Source organism: Anabrus simplex, chromosome 8, assembly GCF_040414725.1.
Source record: "Anabrus simplex isolate iqAnaSimp1 chromosome 8, ASM4041472v1, whole genome shotgun sequence".
In the NCBI taxonomy this organism is placed as follows: Eukaryota; Metazoa; Arthropoda; class Insecta; order Orthoptera; family Tettigoniidae; genus Anabrus; species Anabrus simplex.
The window spans coordinates 214,076,393-214,093,794 of NC_090272.1; the positions used below are offsets into that span (position 1 = coordinate 214,076,393).

General features: G+C 41.3%; 1 protein-coding gene across 3 annotated transcripts in view; it reads left to right on the top strand.

The window, feature by feature from the left end:
- The window catches only part of LOC136878711 (protein spitz), a 746,457-nt gene that overhangs the window by 663,110 nt on the left and 65,945 nt on the right, over positions 1-17,402 (top strand). For all 3 annotated transcript variants that reach the window (XM_067152153.2, XM_067152152.2, XM_067152151.2), the window contains one exon: positions 6,066-6,188. In XM_067152153.2, the coding sequence (XP_067008254.1) occupies positions 6,131-6,188 (58 nt within the window). In that variant the 5' untranslated portion in view covers positions 6,066-6,130. The remainder of the gene's footprint in view (positions 1-6,065; positions 6,189-17,402) is intronic.

Below are 17,402 nucleotides of genomic sequence, written 5' to 3' on the forward strand. Positions count from 1 at the left end.
GGACAAATATCCCGGCACCTCTGCTTCTCCGAAAGCAGTAAAAGTGGGTTGAGAATGCAAAACCTATTATATTCTTGATGATATAACCAATGATGGGAAAAGTGTAAAATAAAAGTAATTGGGCTGAATTATTATTATTATTATTATTATTATTATTATTATTATTATTATTATTATTATTATTATTATTATTACGTATGGCAAAACAAGGATACATTATAAATACATATAAATACATATAAATATGTAATTTATAAATCAGCATTCAAAACTTAACAACAAGCCAGTCCACTGCTTCTGTAGAGGCACTATGTAATTCTTGAACAGATCCATTGAATCTTCTTTTTGGGCAGTCCATGACAACGTGCTGGGTGGTCTGAGACACATTATCACAGTCGCAGAATGGGTCTTCAGATTTTCCCCACTTGTGAAGCCAGAATTTACACCTTCCATGGTTTGTCCTGATTCTGTTTAGAGATGTCCATTCCCTTCTCGGTAAGTTGAAACCAGGAGGAGCTCTACAAGGATAGCGGATTAAACCCCAGGTGGTCAGGATTTGAAGAGGTCCATTCTTCGTGCCAGATCTCATCAGCATCAAAATGTGTTTCCAGGAGCTTCTCGCCAAACTTCCATGATGGGTTTCTGGACTTTAATCTCTTCGGTTTCTGAGGATTGCAGTCCTGATGTAAGGGCAGTTGAGGATTACTGCGACATTTCTGCCATTCTCTTACAAGAGCCAGTTCTCTTCGTATGTGAGGGGGATGGGTGTTGGATAAAACGAGTAACCATTTTAGGGGTGTCGATTTGATTGTGTCTGATATTGTCCTCATGGTATCATTCAGTTGTGTATCAACTTTTGAAGGATATACACTGTTAAGCCACACAGGGCAGCAGTATTCTGCAACTGGATAGATCAAGGCAAGAGCTGATGTCCGTAGACTGGCCGCGTTTGCTTCCCATCCTGTTCCACTGAGCTTGTGTAATATGTTGTTCCTTGTTTTTGTCTTGGCTGCAGTGTTAGAGAGGTGTTGCTTGTATGAAAGTGTCCGATCCATTGTGACGCCAAGATACTTTGAATATGGGTTATACTTAAGTTTTTGGCTTTTGAATTCGACTTGAGGTACATAGTTGGCTTTTTGGTTGTCTAGGTGGAAGCAGCTTACTTCAGTTTTGTTCAAGTTAGGTTTGAGTCGCCATGTACTGACATATTTGTTCAGGTTATGGAGATCCTTTGTGAGTGTAGTTTCTGCTGTTTTGAAGTCACTCGACTGGGCAGCCAGAGCTATGTCATCTGCATATATGAATTTCCTGGAAGTAGTTTCTGGAAGATCTGCAGTATAGATGCTCAACAGTAGAGGAGCAAGAACTGATCCTTGGGGTAAACCATCGTTTAATATATAGGGCTTACTCTTATTGCCGTTTAAATGTATTTCAAACGCTCTATTGCATAGCATGTTGTTCAGCAGTGTTGCAAGGTTCTTAAAGGGAATGATCTTCAAGAATTTCAAAATCATCCCTTGTCGCCATACTGTGTCATAAGCTGATGTCAAGTCCACAAAAACAGCAATGGTCTTCTTCTTGTCTTGAAATCCGTTCTCAATGTGGCTGGTGAGTGTCAAGACGTGGTCACAGCAGCTTCGGTTAGGTCGGAATCCTGCTTGTTCAGTTGGTATGTGTTGGAAGGCTGTGGTTGAGATTCTGTTGTAAATCATTCTCTCCATTAACTTGTAGCAAATACTTAAGCGTGCTATTGGCCTATAATCTTCAGGACTATCTCCATTTTTCCGGGCTTTAGGCAACTATTTTAGTTCTCTTAAGCAAGGATGGAAGCCTACCACTTCTTAAGATGTCATTAAAGAACATAAGTAACCAGTGTAGAGTTCTAGGTCCACAATGTTTCAGGAATTCTGGATATATCCCATCCACTCCTGCTGCTTTGCTCGGTTTTATTTCTTTTAGAGCTGTTGAGATTTCTGCAGTTGTGAATTCCCCTGAGAACTGGGGGGTTGATTCAGTCGAGGATAGCTTAGTTTTTAGCTCTTCCTTGAGTTTTTAATTCATCTTTATTGACATTTTCTGGTATTTTGGATAGTTTGATGATTCTTTTAGCTACATCTACTGGGGATACCTCTGAGCTCTTAATATATTTGAGAGTACAGCTACCAAGTTTTCTAAGAAGAGTCCATGCTTTTCTGCTTGAGTGTTGGAAATTCATACTTGCTGTCATTGAGTTCCATTTATCTTTTCTGGCAGAATCTAGGCAGAGCAATAGTTCCTCAGTGACTTCTGTTCTGTTGCTGATTTGGTATTCTTCGTACAGCTCATCACATCTATTCCATCCTGGGATATATTCTTTTCTAAATCCTCTGGGAATGTGTTTCTTTGCTATGGAGCATGCTAAACTAACAAATCGCTTAGAGTTGTTTAGTTTGGGTGGAATCCACTGGATATTGTGATCCAACTCCTTAGTAAACGCTTCCCAGTTTGCTCTTTCAAAATTCCAGCGAGGTACAGGAGTTGATCTTATTATTGGGACTTCAATGCCAATTTTTAGAAGAATTGGTCTATGCTGACTTCGGGGAAAATTGTTCAGTACTTTCCTGTTGCACTGTAAAGGTCTTCCGTGCTCGTCCGTTGAAACAAAACAGAGGTCTGGGTTGGTGTCCTTCCATCTTCCTGAGTGAAAGGAGCCTCTCTCTTTTGCATCGTACACAAGAAAAATATCTTCTGTTTCAGACCAGTCTAACACACCAAGACCATCTGAATTAGTATCTCCATACCCCCAGTAAGTACTCCTACTGTTGAAATCTCCCATGATGGCTGCCGGATGATTTACATTCTTGATGGCTTCGTTACACCAAGGTTGAGATGGTGGTTTGTAAATGTTTACTATATCCAAGTCTGCAACCTTAATCCTGGTGGTGAAAATGTTATCAGAGCTGATGTCAAGAATTTTTACTTGCTCAATATTATTTCGAATGTGCGTAGAGATGCCATAGGTTTTTTGGAAAGTAGCTGCAACAAGATTGAATCCTGGTAGTTTACACCTGGAGTGAAGTTGGTTTTCATTCTCGCAATGTGTTTCTTGAAGTAGAACGACATCTACATGGTTAAATATGGTTAAATCTTAAATATTTTCCTACATATTTTACGAAAACTTTCAATACGGATAAAAAATTATTTTCATCACTTGTAATCTACATGGTTGTCGTTAAGCAGTTTTAAGAGGTAGTCACTTTTGGATCGGCTTATGCCCTCAACATTCAGTTGTAAGACGTTCAAAGTGGGCCCTATGTCCTTTGTTTGGCTCTGAAAAGAGCCGTTTTAATTGGAATAATTTTCCGTCATTATAGTCGAAGTTTAATGTATCCCTTATTTGCTCGGATATCCGTTAAGCAGAGCTTAAGGTCCAACAGCCAATTTCGTTGCTTACTTAGCACCACCCGGGAGACACGTGTAGGGTAATTTAAGGTTATACCTACGGACGTAAAGCAACGCTTGTCTCCCATTGGGCTGAATAACAGTTACCGAAGAAATATTTTACTCAGTTACAATTACAAATTACTTTTTCAACATGTAATCAGAAAAAACTGCAGTTTTACTCAATTACTTCCCAACTCTGGATACAGCACGTGCTTGACCTCTTGCTCCTCATTGAGAAGGTAGTCAGCAGAATAATAATAATAATAATAATAATAATAATAATTGTACCGGGCGGTACACCTCTACACCGTTTATTTAAAAGTTGCGCCAGTTGAAACTCCTCTTCTGGAGGAAGGTTGAACTTTATCTACTCTATTAATTCTCTACTTTCTCAGAAGATGTCACCACGTGGAAAATTTTGAGTTTTTGAACTGTGTCACTTTTGATGTGTTTTTGTTTCGCTTGAAGTAAGAAGTGTGAACTTTCTCTTCTAGAGGACACTACTGAAGATCAACAATAGCGCACCCTAGTGCGGAGTCAAAGAACTATTTTGTTGGAGAAAATTTTATTTCAAAAGTTTGTTTCTTGTTAAATTTCTTTCTGTTATTGTTTAAGTTGGCTGTATACCCCTCTTTTTCCCCTTGTTTTAGATTTATCCAATCCCGAATTTCTTTTAGTAATTTCTGACCAATCTGGTGTATCTTCCCCCAACTTGTATCTGTTGCGGGGTCCTATCCAATAAAAACATTGTGGGCGGGTGTTTTCATTCCCCTAACGCCTAGAAACTTCCGCGAGAGTATATAAACTGCTGATTTTAGGGTCTCCGGGCCACTTCTGTTCCATCTTTCAGTGTATTAAGTACATAGCAGGAGGCGGGAAGCGCCTCTTTCCTCGGCGGCGGTCAACAATAAGGTAATGGCCGATTAATAATTTTTTTCTTTTCTTGTTCAGCAGTTTAACTTTCGGGGCGGGTTCTAAGCGTTCAACCATGTAACCTTTTCCTAAAATGTAAAAACAACTGGTATCTATTCTATTTTAAAACGACATATCGGGATAGAGAGTGCTTAACCCTCTCGAGCTCCCACTCACATCGTCTTGAGGTGAACTTATTCTCTCAACCAATTCTTCCGTAATGTAATGTAAATTGCTATTAAGTCACCTCTGTAGTATGGGATTAGCCCTTGTAATAACGGCCTAGTGCCAAAGTAGGTTTTAAAATCAAAGTGTATTAGGAGTGCAAGTTCGCCTCCTCTCAAATTGTTTTAGAGGTCATTCAATTAACCTGCTTTTCATTTAATAGACCTCAGTAGATTGGGTATTTTACCCCTGTGTTTATGTCCGTTGAGGACAACTTGAAGGTGGAGTTTGGTGTGGCCTAGGAGAGGCTTAAATTAAAGAGTGTGTGGCTCTTTTGGAAACGGAGTGTTGTATGCCTCGAGGAGGCTTTTCTGTGTAATTTGGAGCAAGTGCTCCAGGGTTTGATTGGGGTCTTCTGCCCCTTTGTTAAAATTTGTATATCGGAAAGTTGGGCTAGTTGCTCAAAAATTGTGAACTCAGGGCTCGAAGTCCAAACTCTGTAATCCCTGTAATTGTACATTTCAAATTGTGTTTCGGCTACTAAGTACCTGTTCTTTGTTATTACTTAATATTGAAAAGGAAATATAACCTTGTTAACTTTTACATTAACTTTGATTCCGTAGTTTGAGACCCATTCACGCCCGCACCTTCTTACACCTCTACCTACCACCAAAACTCGGTAACAATAATAATAATAATAATAATAATAATAATAATAATAATAATAATAATAATAATAATAATAATAATATAGTAATTTCATTATTCATAAGGAAAGCTAATTTTGCATGCACATTGAATGTTGAGAAAATCATTACCTTGCACGATATAGGTCTTATATTGGAACTGTGATCTTTTTGTGTATTAAAACCAAACTGATGTGGCAAGATTGTTTCGTGTCCACAGGATGTGGCTATTCAATACGTGATCGAGCATCTGTAGACAGGGAAGTAATGGTAAAACTTGAAAGCAAACAAGGGTGGATGAGGAAGCAGCCCCCCGAGACTTCGCAGAAATTTGTTGTGCTGCTTTATTTTATTTCCGGATGACAAAGTTTATGCTGGAATGACACTTTGGCTACAAGGAAATGCATAGCATAACGAAAACGTGTTTTCCCGGAAACAAACTTTAGTACTTCAAATGCCGGGCGAGTTGGTCGTGCGGTCAGGGGCACGCGGCTGTGAGCTTGCATATGGGAGACAGTGGGTTCGAATCCCACTGTCGGCAGCCCTGAAGATGGTATTCCGTTGTTTCCCATTTTCACACCAGGCAAATGCTGCCACGGCCGCTTCCTTCCAACTCCTAGGCCTTTCCTATCCCATCGTCGCCAGAAGACCTATCTGTGTCGGCGTGACGTAAAGCCACTAGCAAAAATAAGGTACATTAAATATTTGAATACTCTGACAAGGGTGAGTTATTTTATATTCCATCGTTGAAATACATTTAGTTGTTTTTGACTGACATTTTTTTTTTCATTATTTCTAGGCACACTTCCCAAATTGGAATGTATGTGGGAGAATTTTATTTGAATGCCTCGTGTGATAACGTACGTTTTTGTGTTACAGGCAGAAGACGCGAGCGCGAGCTGCAGGCCCCGGCGGGTGTAGGGGGTGGGCTTGCGTGCTGCAGGATGCCGCCCCCGCTCGCCACCATCGTGCTAGTCGTCTCCACCGTCCTCGGCATCGCGGGTAAGTGCTCTTAACCTTCCTGCTCTCGGTTGGGGGCAATCAGCTCCCGCTATTTGGACCTTAATTGAAATGTAGATTAGTGTGTAGGAACTCGCTTTGTACGTATTGGACAACATACACTGCAACAAAACGACACAGGAGTTTGTGATAGTTTAACTTGGGAGTATTGTAGATAAGAAAACTGATGACATAAAATAAAGAAGAGGAGTTAGATGATTCTCTTATCAATTAGCACGTGGCACTTTGGAAGAAACGGTGATACAAATGTCGGATTAGATGAGCTGACCAGAGAGAGAACATGCTAGATAGAATAAGGGTAGAAAGGGGAAAATTATCGTAAGCCAATCAAAACAAACATCCGGATACAAGTAGAACAAGCGAAAGTTTTCAGATGCCCTGGCAGTGTACAAAGACGTCATGGATCATCGGCCAGCAAAATTAGAACAAAACTTAACTAAATGAAAGTACACTTTTGGAAACATAAACAAATTTAAATATCAAATTCGTTTCGTCTATATTTACAAAAGCAGCTTCTATGTTTGTTATATGAATCAGATACGTGGTCGTAAAAAAAAAAAAGAATGGAACTTTTTTTAGATATACTTACGTAGACGAATCGTCATATCTTAGTGAGTGAGCTGCCAGATGGCATTTAAAAGTACTGTAGAAACTGGGATCATATTTAAAATAAATTGGATTAGGGGCCGATGACCTGCGATGTTAGGCCCCTTGAAACAAGCATCATCATCATCATCATCATCATCATCAAAATAAATTGGCTGTCATAAGTGCTAACTGGTTCATATTGTGAATCGTAATTCTTCGCCTGAGACATATTCTTAGCTTCATATCTCACATTAGTGGCGAAAGTTACTCCTATAACTTGCAGACGAAACCAACAGCCTGTTCCAGTTTCCAAGAAAGGTTGGTCTGGAGTGCTCATGGTTGGCAGACCTTGCCAGCTGAAATTCGTTCTATTGGTGGCGAGGTGATATACAATACGGTTAAAAATAAAACGGCGCCATTCACATTTTCTACATACATTGTCTGGTGTGGTAACACTACATTTCTCCTCTGAAATTCTTGGTGAGACCTAGATATATGTTCATGCAATATAAGAATTAATGTCTCGTTTTTTTTCTTTTTTTTTTTTTTTCTTTCTTTCTCTGTGTGCTCAGTGATGGACTGGGAACAGGCGCCTGAGTAGCACGATCGTAGACGGTTGTTTACTTACTCCTGGAAAATGGCACCTTCCCCAATCCTAGGCTCAAGTATGAATGACTCTTGCCAGTCAAATAATTCGTTCCTTAATGAGGTCAGCGTATTGACCTTTGGACCGGGGATTTTAGCCGCATTTAGTTAATCCACCTAGTTCGTGTTGGTGTTCGTGATCGACTTTATACAAATCTTCAATTACACAAAACGCATACCAATATTAGGGTTGGCGTCAGGAAGGGCAACCGGTCGTGAAACTGGACTTAATCAGCATTAACTCCGACTCCAGATAAAAAGGAAAAAGGCCGGGAAAAAAGACTAAGACTGCACAATTTGCTTTACGTCGCACCGACACAGATAGTCTTACGGCGACGATGGGATGGGAAAAGCCTAGAAGTGGGAAGGGCTGCCGGCAGTGGGATCCGAACCCACTTTCCCCCGGATGTCAGCTCACGCCTGCTCGCCCCTAACCGCATGGTCAACTCGCCCGGTAGAATGAGACTACTTTGTGTCTCTTAGATAATTATTAAAGGGACATTTCCTCACGGTGTTTATTTATTTATTTATTTATGTATTTAACTGTGAAGGTTTCAGGCGCCTTTTGGGTCCATTTTAGGGATGAAGGGGGTGGGTATATTCTTGGTAAAATACCCCGTTTCTAGGATGGAAGTGAAATGAGTTCGCTACTACTTCGTCTAGTGGATGTTCAGGCAGTAGCATCTCAGATCTCCATAACGTAATATGGTGAAGCTCGTGCGGCAGTCACTAAAGTCACTCAGTACCAGCTTAATGTTTTTAGATCTGTCGCACACTTTGTACTGCGGTCTTACAGGACAGGGATGGTAACCCACATATACGCTAACGATTTTGAACGGTATGTCGTGTCTCACCGCCACCGGAATGACGTATCTGTGTTATTGTGCGCAGTCCTGAGCCTAGTCTGCCTGCATTTAATCATTGTACTGCACTCTGTTCGTAGACCGCTAGATGCTCAGTGCCTCCTAACTGTATAGACCATTCAGCTGCCCGAGCATGCGGCACTGCCCATTAGTCAGTTCTGTGGTACCTGTCCGCCAAACGGTGAAAAGGTACAGTTGAAAGTGTACTTCACCGTGAATATCGCCTCGTTCAGAGAGTACATTCGTCTCCACGTGTGCCTCAGTTTGGTGCATGGGTTGCGTATCCTCGTCGTGATGATCGTGGGAATGGTTGGGTAGACGCTAATGGCGGGAGCGTCGCGACGGTTTGAGCACCTGCCAAGATCAAGTAGGTCAGTGCTCCTTGCGCCAAGGTTAGCGCCGTCCCTCATCTTTCAGTGCATGAGAAGTGGTCCAACCTCCTCCACATTGCTTAGGCTGGCACTGAAGTATAATCTTAATCCTGTCTATAATGAATCGCCTTGCTGGTGGATTTAAACTATTCTTGTTTTGTACTGGTCCGTTATAGAAGGCGATTAGAGGATACAAACATAACATGGGGTTTCTTGGCTAACCTGCTGTCGAGTATGGAGACAGGACTTGGTTATGAATGCATTTTCCTCATATTAACGGCTCTTCGTGGAGTTACCCATATGGAAAGAAATGACCATATGGTCGAAGATTAATAATAATAATAATAATAATAATAATAATAATAATAATAATAATAATAATAATAATAATAATAATAATAATAATATGCCCAACCATTGTCCCATTTCTGTACAAGGTCGGGTGTGAAGTGAGATGAATTTTCGTAGCGAGTTTTTACAACCAGATGCTCTTCCTGACGTCAACTTCATCAGAGGAGTTAATGAAATCAAATGAATGATATATGACCGTAGGAAGGGAGAGGGTGAAACCCGGTGTCGGCACGTAGCCTACTCCTGTCGAATAACACCAAGCGGTCTGCTCAGTGCTTTACGTTGCCATCCAACGGACGAATCACCATCAACAGCGTCATGTGCCCTCACTCCATACGAACACTGAGGAGAGGTTTGTGATTGAACCCAGGCTTTTGGCACGAAATCTAGTGGTTAGAAATTGTATACCATCGCCTCTCTTACCCTGCCGGCCAACATTCTGATGGTGATCTTGTTTTTCGATCAACGGGTCCTGAACCGGCTAACCACAGTGTCGCACCATACAGACTTGACTCCTTGACGATCATGGCCACCAGACGGGCAATAATAATAATAATAATAATAATAATAATAATAATAATAATAATAATAATAATAATAATAAATTTAAAGAAGAATCGAATGGCATCGGCTACAGTATTGCAGACATTTTAAATCTGCTTGCATGTCAAATTCGATGTTCCGATGTACTCAACCAGAGGGGAGAGAAACCGGGACTCTGTTGGATGATCTGTGCCCGAGCTGTAATATTATTTTTCGGGTGAACACGAAATGTGTCACCAGAGATCTTGTACTGTACATGCTGACACCGTATAACTCGGAGTGCTGACTCCATGCTCTTGTCCAAGATCGTATTTCAAAACGTTGTCCAATTAATGGCTATTTCCCATTAACGCTGACCCCGAAGCATTAGGCTGTACCCATGGGGCTGATGACCAAGGATATCCCAAACACAACCATAACGACCATTGCCTTCGTACTGTTCGCTTTGAAATCAGCCTTGGCACGAGCGATAGAACCACGATCTCACGACCTAATCGAGATATTGTTTGAGTCGTCCTGCATTTTTGTAGTGACGTTGCTGTGGCATAATGCAGGCAGCGCTGAGAATGTCTTATTGGGTCATGGCTGCCATCTGAGTTATGTTTTCCTGCAGTTACAAAACACTCGCTGATGCTAGTGTTCAGGGGCGTGGTACTTGTCTTACTCCGTTCAGAACTGCTCCGATCTGACCTTCTTGGATATTTGATTCGCAATGAAACAGGGTATGGCTATATTCATAGAAATATATTTTCTAATATGCTTAAATATGTGTCGGACAGTTTCTATGACATATTTCTTTAGGTAAACAAAATAAGTTTTACAGTCGTGAAAAAATTATGTGCCCATTGTCTACGTAAATTTGGTTTCTGTATAATTTTATAATGTTAAGATTTTATTTTCGTCAGTGTTCCTACGTCATTTGCTTTACAATCAATCCAACATTTTAACATGCATCCGTCATACCTGAAACAGTTTTGTGTTACTAGAAGAAAAACGTTTCTGTAAGCAGCCTCTGAATTTGTCATTGACTGAAACTTCATTAAATTGTATTGATTCCATACACTCTGAACAAGACTTTTCTATGTTATAGTTGCGACAGTAAATACTATTTGAAGAGACATTATTTTCTTCTTTCTGGTGATACTGTTTAAAAAAATAGACTTATTAAAAAGTAATTATTCAGTGTGAAGTGTTTTAGTCAATTGCGAACAGTTGTTTTATATAACAACTGTAGAATTTACGATGGAAATGTAAGTTCCTTGTTCCAAAAAACCTAAATATCAGAAAGTCTTGTAAATTATTTAAAAGATACCAACTCTTTTGAAAACACCCTTAAAAAATACTGTCAAAATGTATTGACGCGTGCGTTCTTTCATCAGGGTTAGAAGTAGTATGCCTGTCACCAGGTAAGGCAGAAGCGGTGTTCCTTCTCTGGGACTGTTAGCACCAATATCTTCGTTATCGTCTAGTGGAGAGGGAAGGCGACGCGTCGCGCACTTGAAATAGCGTCGCGAGTTCGGTTTACCGCTCTTCTAAATGTCACGGTCAGGTTTTGCCTCGTCCGCTATTTGTCCGGCTCCTTCAGAGTGAACCTTCAAGTCTATCGTCATGACGAAAACTTGCTGTAAGCTTCGTTAACAGCTAACCAAGGAACTGGCCTTTCATGAGAGCTTCACAAACCTCTTACCTAGGAGTTGGTCAGTTATACAGAATTTGCTCATTGTCTACAAATGTGACCCTCTGCCTCTTCAGTCCTCGAACGGGAAGCGCCTGGTTACAATTCTGTAAGGACAGACTACTGACTAAAAGGATGTATGAACTAGGTCAGTGAGTCGCCATTGACCTGCATTGAAAGCTATCGCCCAGGTGGTAGATTCCCCATCAGTTGTTTACCTAGTCATTTCGTAAATAATTTCATCAAAGAAGTTGGAAACCTAACGAACATATCCCTTGGCAAATTACTTCAATCCCTAATTCCTCTTCTTATAAGTGAATGCTTGACTCAATTTGTCCTCTTGAATTCCAACTTGATCTTCATCTTAATCTTCAGAAACTCCAGTCAAGCTTATTAGTCTTTTAATGTCATTCTATGCCATCTCTCCGTTGATAGTTCGGAACATGCAGCTTAGTTGAGCTGCTAGTCTCCTTACTTCCAAGTCTCCAGAGCTCAAAGTTTTTCGTAACAATTATCTTTTGTCGAAAATCGCACCGAACAAATCTTACTGCCTTCATTTGGGTCTTTTTGTGCCAGTTCTAGAATCGAGTTATCATGGTGAGGATCCTATACACTGGAACCATACGTTAATTGGGGTCTTACTCTCTTATACGCCCACTCCTTCCCATCCTTACTGCAACCCCTAAATACCCTCATAACCATATGAAGAGGTCTGTAACCTCGTTAATGTGATTATCCCAATGAACATCTTTCCTTACATTAACACCTAATTATTTACATTGATACCCACAGGCCAGAGTAAAGTGTAGCTTCCACCGAAGTCCCAGTCTCATCCATGGCTGTGACAATATGGAAGCTGCTGGGGTATGGGTGGTGCTGAGTAATGACATTCAGAGCACGACTAGTGCATCTGAGTGTTATGAAAGGTGTTGCTCATAGGGTCAGTCGTGCTGCAATAGCACTTTCTGACCCAGTGAGGAAAGCAATGGCAAACGACCTCACTCCTCGTCTTGCCTAGTACGCCTCATTTTGGTGCTGCCATTGGTTTTTGCGGTTTCCTTATAACCGCATAACCTTTGGTGGTGCTATTTGAGGATCCAACCAGCCTCTGGGCTGATGACCTAACAGACAGACACCCATGAGGTACTTTTCACCCCGTCAATAGGGTAATTAAAACTGAGAGGGGTTTTCCTCTTACAACCTGATTTTTCACTTCGTTTACAGTCATACCATTATCTGCTGTCCATCTCACAACATTGTGGAGGTCTTTTCACAATCTTGTACCTTATTTATTACTCTATAGAGCATAACTTCTTCCGAAAAAAGCCGTATCTGTAATTACACTTTACTGATATAAAACATAAAGATCCAATAATACTGGCGTGCGGAACCCCTTTCATAATCACTACAGGATCACATAATGCTACACCTACTCTTAATTCCCTAAGTTCTGTTTTCTTGAAATGTGACCACGCCTTCAGTCTGGCTCAAGGCACTTCGAGTAGCGGGTTATTGACCATGAAATCATTTTATACTTATTAATGAAACGTTTATTGCTTCTTCGGAAATTCTGAGGGCGTTGTTATTCATCTCGCGATGAAGTGAATTACATTGTTAAGGAGTGTAGTTTCTCGTGCAGAATTCGAAATTGCTAGCTATGAAATGTTCATTCATGTACCGGTTATTAACACATTCGTGTGTATGGACAAGTTCACCATTTCTCTGAGTGTAGCCATTCGGTTGTTGGTGTTTGTCCTGATACGTGAGACGCTAGCTTTGTGCTCTTCGATGAAGCATTCACGTTGCAATCTCGGCTACTGTTGTACTGAATGACATGGCGTGCGCGCACAGTTGTAGAAAGCTGGATCTGCCAATCAGAGCAAGAAGAAGAGGCAGCAGCCGACCGTCCCTGACCGGGAGAAAGGCGCCGCCCGCACTTCTACATCTTCCGCTAAACTTCTGCGTCGTATCGATTTATGAAATATCCTTTTTAGAGAACATGTCATTGATAGTCGAAACCAACTTACAAGTTCGTTGTGCTTAGATGTAGTTTGTTGGAACGCTTTTCCGCTAAAGCTGAAGCTTGTATTGCCATCTAGCTCCAAAGCGAGCGCTACTGCTATTGCCTTTCACAGTGGACTGATAAGATCGTTGGGCGAGTTATATATTCGAAACCATTTGTACAGTAGTTGAAGATAAGAAGAAAAGTTCTTGATTCAGACTACGGACCCTACGAAGTCGTTCAGGATAATTTAATTCAAAGGCAGGTGGCATATTTCTGTGCTCGTTTACTCATACAACTTTCATATTACTGTATAAACCCTTGTATATTTTGCCTGCAGATTAAAATGTTTAGGAATTGATTTACATTGGCTGCAGAGAGTATTAATTTGATCACATTTACGACAAAAACGAATTCTAATCAACTACAAGTTATATTTATCATTTTTAAACATTCCTTTTTGCTCCTTCGCATATAAAAACTTACAAACTCACGTTCACCTTCACTCGCAGAGGTTGCATCTAAACTGGATTCAGTGAGTTTTCTAACGTACAACGTTTTAGAGGGACCAGAATTAATCATATACTACCCTTAGAAACTGAAAATCATTTGGAGAAACCAGTAAAACTGTAATTACTTCCATTATTGTGATTAAAACATTGTTTATGCAGGGTGTACCAAAACTCGACGGCAAAAAATTGGGAATGGATTCCTCACGTAGAGAGAAAAAAAAGGTTATGACAACATGGGTCCGGAAACGTATACATATATATTTATTCAAACTTTCTGACACAAATTAATTTTAGTAATAATTTACATGTCCTCATGCAGTCATCCAGTCGTCTCATCAGCAGAGGTTCACCATTAACATCTGGGCAGGCATTGTTGGTGATTCCTTGTTGGGACTCTACGTTCTTCCGATAGGCTTCCTGGACAGAAGTACACGAATTTTTTGCGTACTGCATTGCCTGATTACTTGGAAGACATGCCACTTTCATCCCGTCGACAAATGTTTTTCATGCATGATGGTGCTCCCGCACATTTTAGTCTGCTGCCCGCGGGTACCTGAATACCCATTTTCCTGAGCGCTGGGTAGGTAGAGGAGGACCGATTGCTTGGCGACCACCATGCTCTCCTGACTTGAACCCCCTGGACTTTTACCTGTGGGGACATAAGTCTCTCGTGTATGCGACACCTGTTCCTGATGAAGCAACTTTATGTGAGCGAATTGTGACCACCTCTCAGGCAGTACGCACTACGCCAGGCATTTTTGATCGCGTGCTTAACTCCATGCGACGACGAGTGGAGGCTTGTATTCAAGCTGAAGGTCGTCACTTTGAACATTTCCTCTGATACATGCTCAGTGTTTCAGCCGCCGTTACAGACGTGCGGTGTAAATGTACAAAAGTTTGAATAAATCTGTAAGTATACGTCTCCGGACCCGTGTTGTCACAAATTTTTCTTCTTCTCTTTATGTGAGGAATCAATTTCTAAATTGTTGCCGTCGAGTTTTGGTACACTCTGTATAATAACGAGTGGTATCTTGTCGTAAAGTGACCAGCATGGCCAGAAACATGTTCAATAATAATAATAATAATAATAATAATAATAATAATAATAATAATATCGTAGCAGTTTATGATCAAAACAGGCCTCAGGCAAGGAGATGGACTATCCCCACTCTTCAGATGTGTTCTGGAAAAGGTCATTCGAGAGCGGAGGAAAATATTGAGCCAAGAAGAAACAAACTAAGATCGGTTCAGACTTGGTCCCAAACTCAAACGGGTGTACATTGACTGCCTGGCCGACTAACATCAGTGATGGGCCAGACTGGATGATCACTCACTATGCAAAGATTAGACGAGTCAAAAATTGTCTATAGCTTGGTGTGGTGATCCAGCAGGGGTTAGAAGAGGAAGCTGTTAACATCAGAATACGGAACTTAGACCGGACATACCGTCTTACGAAGAACAGCACCGATCTCTATAGATGCAGTCGCTTAAGTGCGGCCAGTGTCCAGTATTCGGGAGATAGTGGGTTCGAACCCCACTACCGGCAGCCCTGAATACGGTTTTCCGTGGTTTCCCATTTTCACACCAAGCAAATGCTGGGGCTGTACCTTAATTAAGGCCACGGCCGTGAAATTAGTAGAGGTGCCAAGTTCAGGCACTACTACACAGTTGCTAAAACGGAGGGATTACATGCTTCATGAAACCTTGGCCATGGATAGACGGGGACAATTCAGTCAACTGGAAAACAGTGAACGGAGGATGTTAAAAATAATCCTAGGTAACAGATGGGTCGATGGGCAGGTGCGACTGGGATCTAATAATGAAGAGGTGTGCAGCAAGACACAACTGCTACTCTGTCCTCAGGATGTCAGATGATCGACTGACATTTATCAAACCAAAGTCACAAGGTCGAGGTGATTCCAGGATGATCTGAAACAGATCGGCTAGGGTTAAATTTAGACAGACGATAAAGAGATACCAAGGCTTCAAGATGGAGAGAACCTCTACCCGAAGAGCACAAGAAGACGCTGGCTGATGGGCTCAAATGTCAGAACCGGAAGAACAACAAGATTTAAACACTGAAAGGAAGTGTTTGTCATCACGCAGTCCATAGAGGCTTTCTTTCTTTCTTTCTTTCTTTCTTTCTTTCTTCTTGGTCTTTTCCCAAATTTTTGGGATCGGCACTTGGAGTGGATGTAGTCCTTTTCATAGCCAGCTCTGTACAGAAGGATGTTCAATGTTGCTAGCGTTCTGCATAGATGATACGTTATTAAGACGTTCACATACACCCAGTCCCCGAGCCAGACAAATTAACCATACGCTGTTAAAATCTCCGGCCCAGGGCCATCTTAACCGAAGGCCACGATGTTGATCATTTAGCCAAAGAGCCGGACATAATAACAATGTTATGGGCTGTACGTCCCACAAACTACTTGGCATTACAGTATTTTGTATTTGGAGCTAGAATTACGAAAGAAGCGGCTATGACTTTGAGGAAAGTTCTTCCCTAATATGTTCCATTGGAGAAATTATGGGAGGTTACCGACGGAAGGATTTAAACCCGGCTGTGCGCAGGTCTGAAGTTGGACGTCGGTCAGTCTAGTTGTTTGGTAATACATTCGAGATTCTGTTATTACTGCCCAATGTATAATTGTCAAAGCTGAATTCACGTACATTTGAAATGCACCTCTTTCTTCAGAAATTCTTAAATGCCCTTGTAAAGTGAACGTCGTAGAGCGTAAGTCTGTTTCTTTCTTTCTTTCTTTTTGTGCTACGTTGAAAGCGATATTGTAACTTCACACAATACAAATTTGCTGAGGACGAGATTAAATAATTCCTTGTATCTTAAGGAACATTGTTATTAAGTACATATTAATAAGCAATATTAGATCGGCAATTTACGTTTACCTGTACATGTTGATTTCGAATTTTACCAGCAGGAAATGTAACTAAGTCTTTGGTGCAATATCAGTTCAGAACATGAACTACTCCTTTCGTGTGGAAAACTTATCAAGTCTTTTCGCGGTAGTTAAAACTTACGTTTGAGAAACTGTAGTTCCTCTCCCTATTGCCCCATTTGATTATGCTTCAGTCCGTTGTGAGTTCCCTCGTACGTCAGCAGTTCTGGTGCAACATTCACACGATCTGAGATTTTAATCTCGGACGTCAGGATTCTTTTAGTAGTTATTTGTCACAGCAGATGTTTTCGCTAACACTGCGCCGTGACCTTGGCGCCGTTATCAGGTTGTTGGCCCATCCAGTCGAGGGGGGTCTCCCACTGCTCCCTGGAATGTATCTTTAGTCGACTTGGATTGTAACTTCCTGCATCGGCCCGACTGGCGGCGTCTGTGGCGTCTATTTGTAGCCAAGGTCGTCTCTAGGACTAGGATGCGCGCCGTCCTGCTGTACACGGCTGGCTCTTCCTTATCATTATCAATGAATGGTGCTACGGCTGTCTGGCTGCTAGCACAGTGATTCACGCGCAAGGGGAACACCATCTACTGCTAAAGATCTGGGGGAAGGGGACGACTCAAGTTTGTGCTACTTTAAAGACTGCTGGTTACCTCAATTAGTTGGTCAACTTTAGACCGTGGACATACCTCGTTTAAACATTGTCTAACCCCGTTCTGATCAAAATGATGGCAGT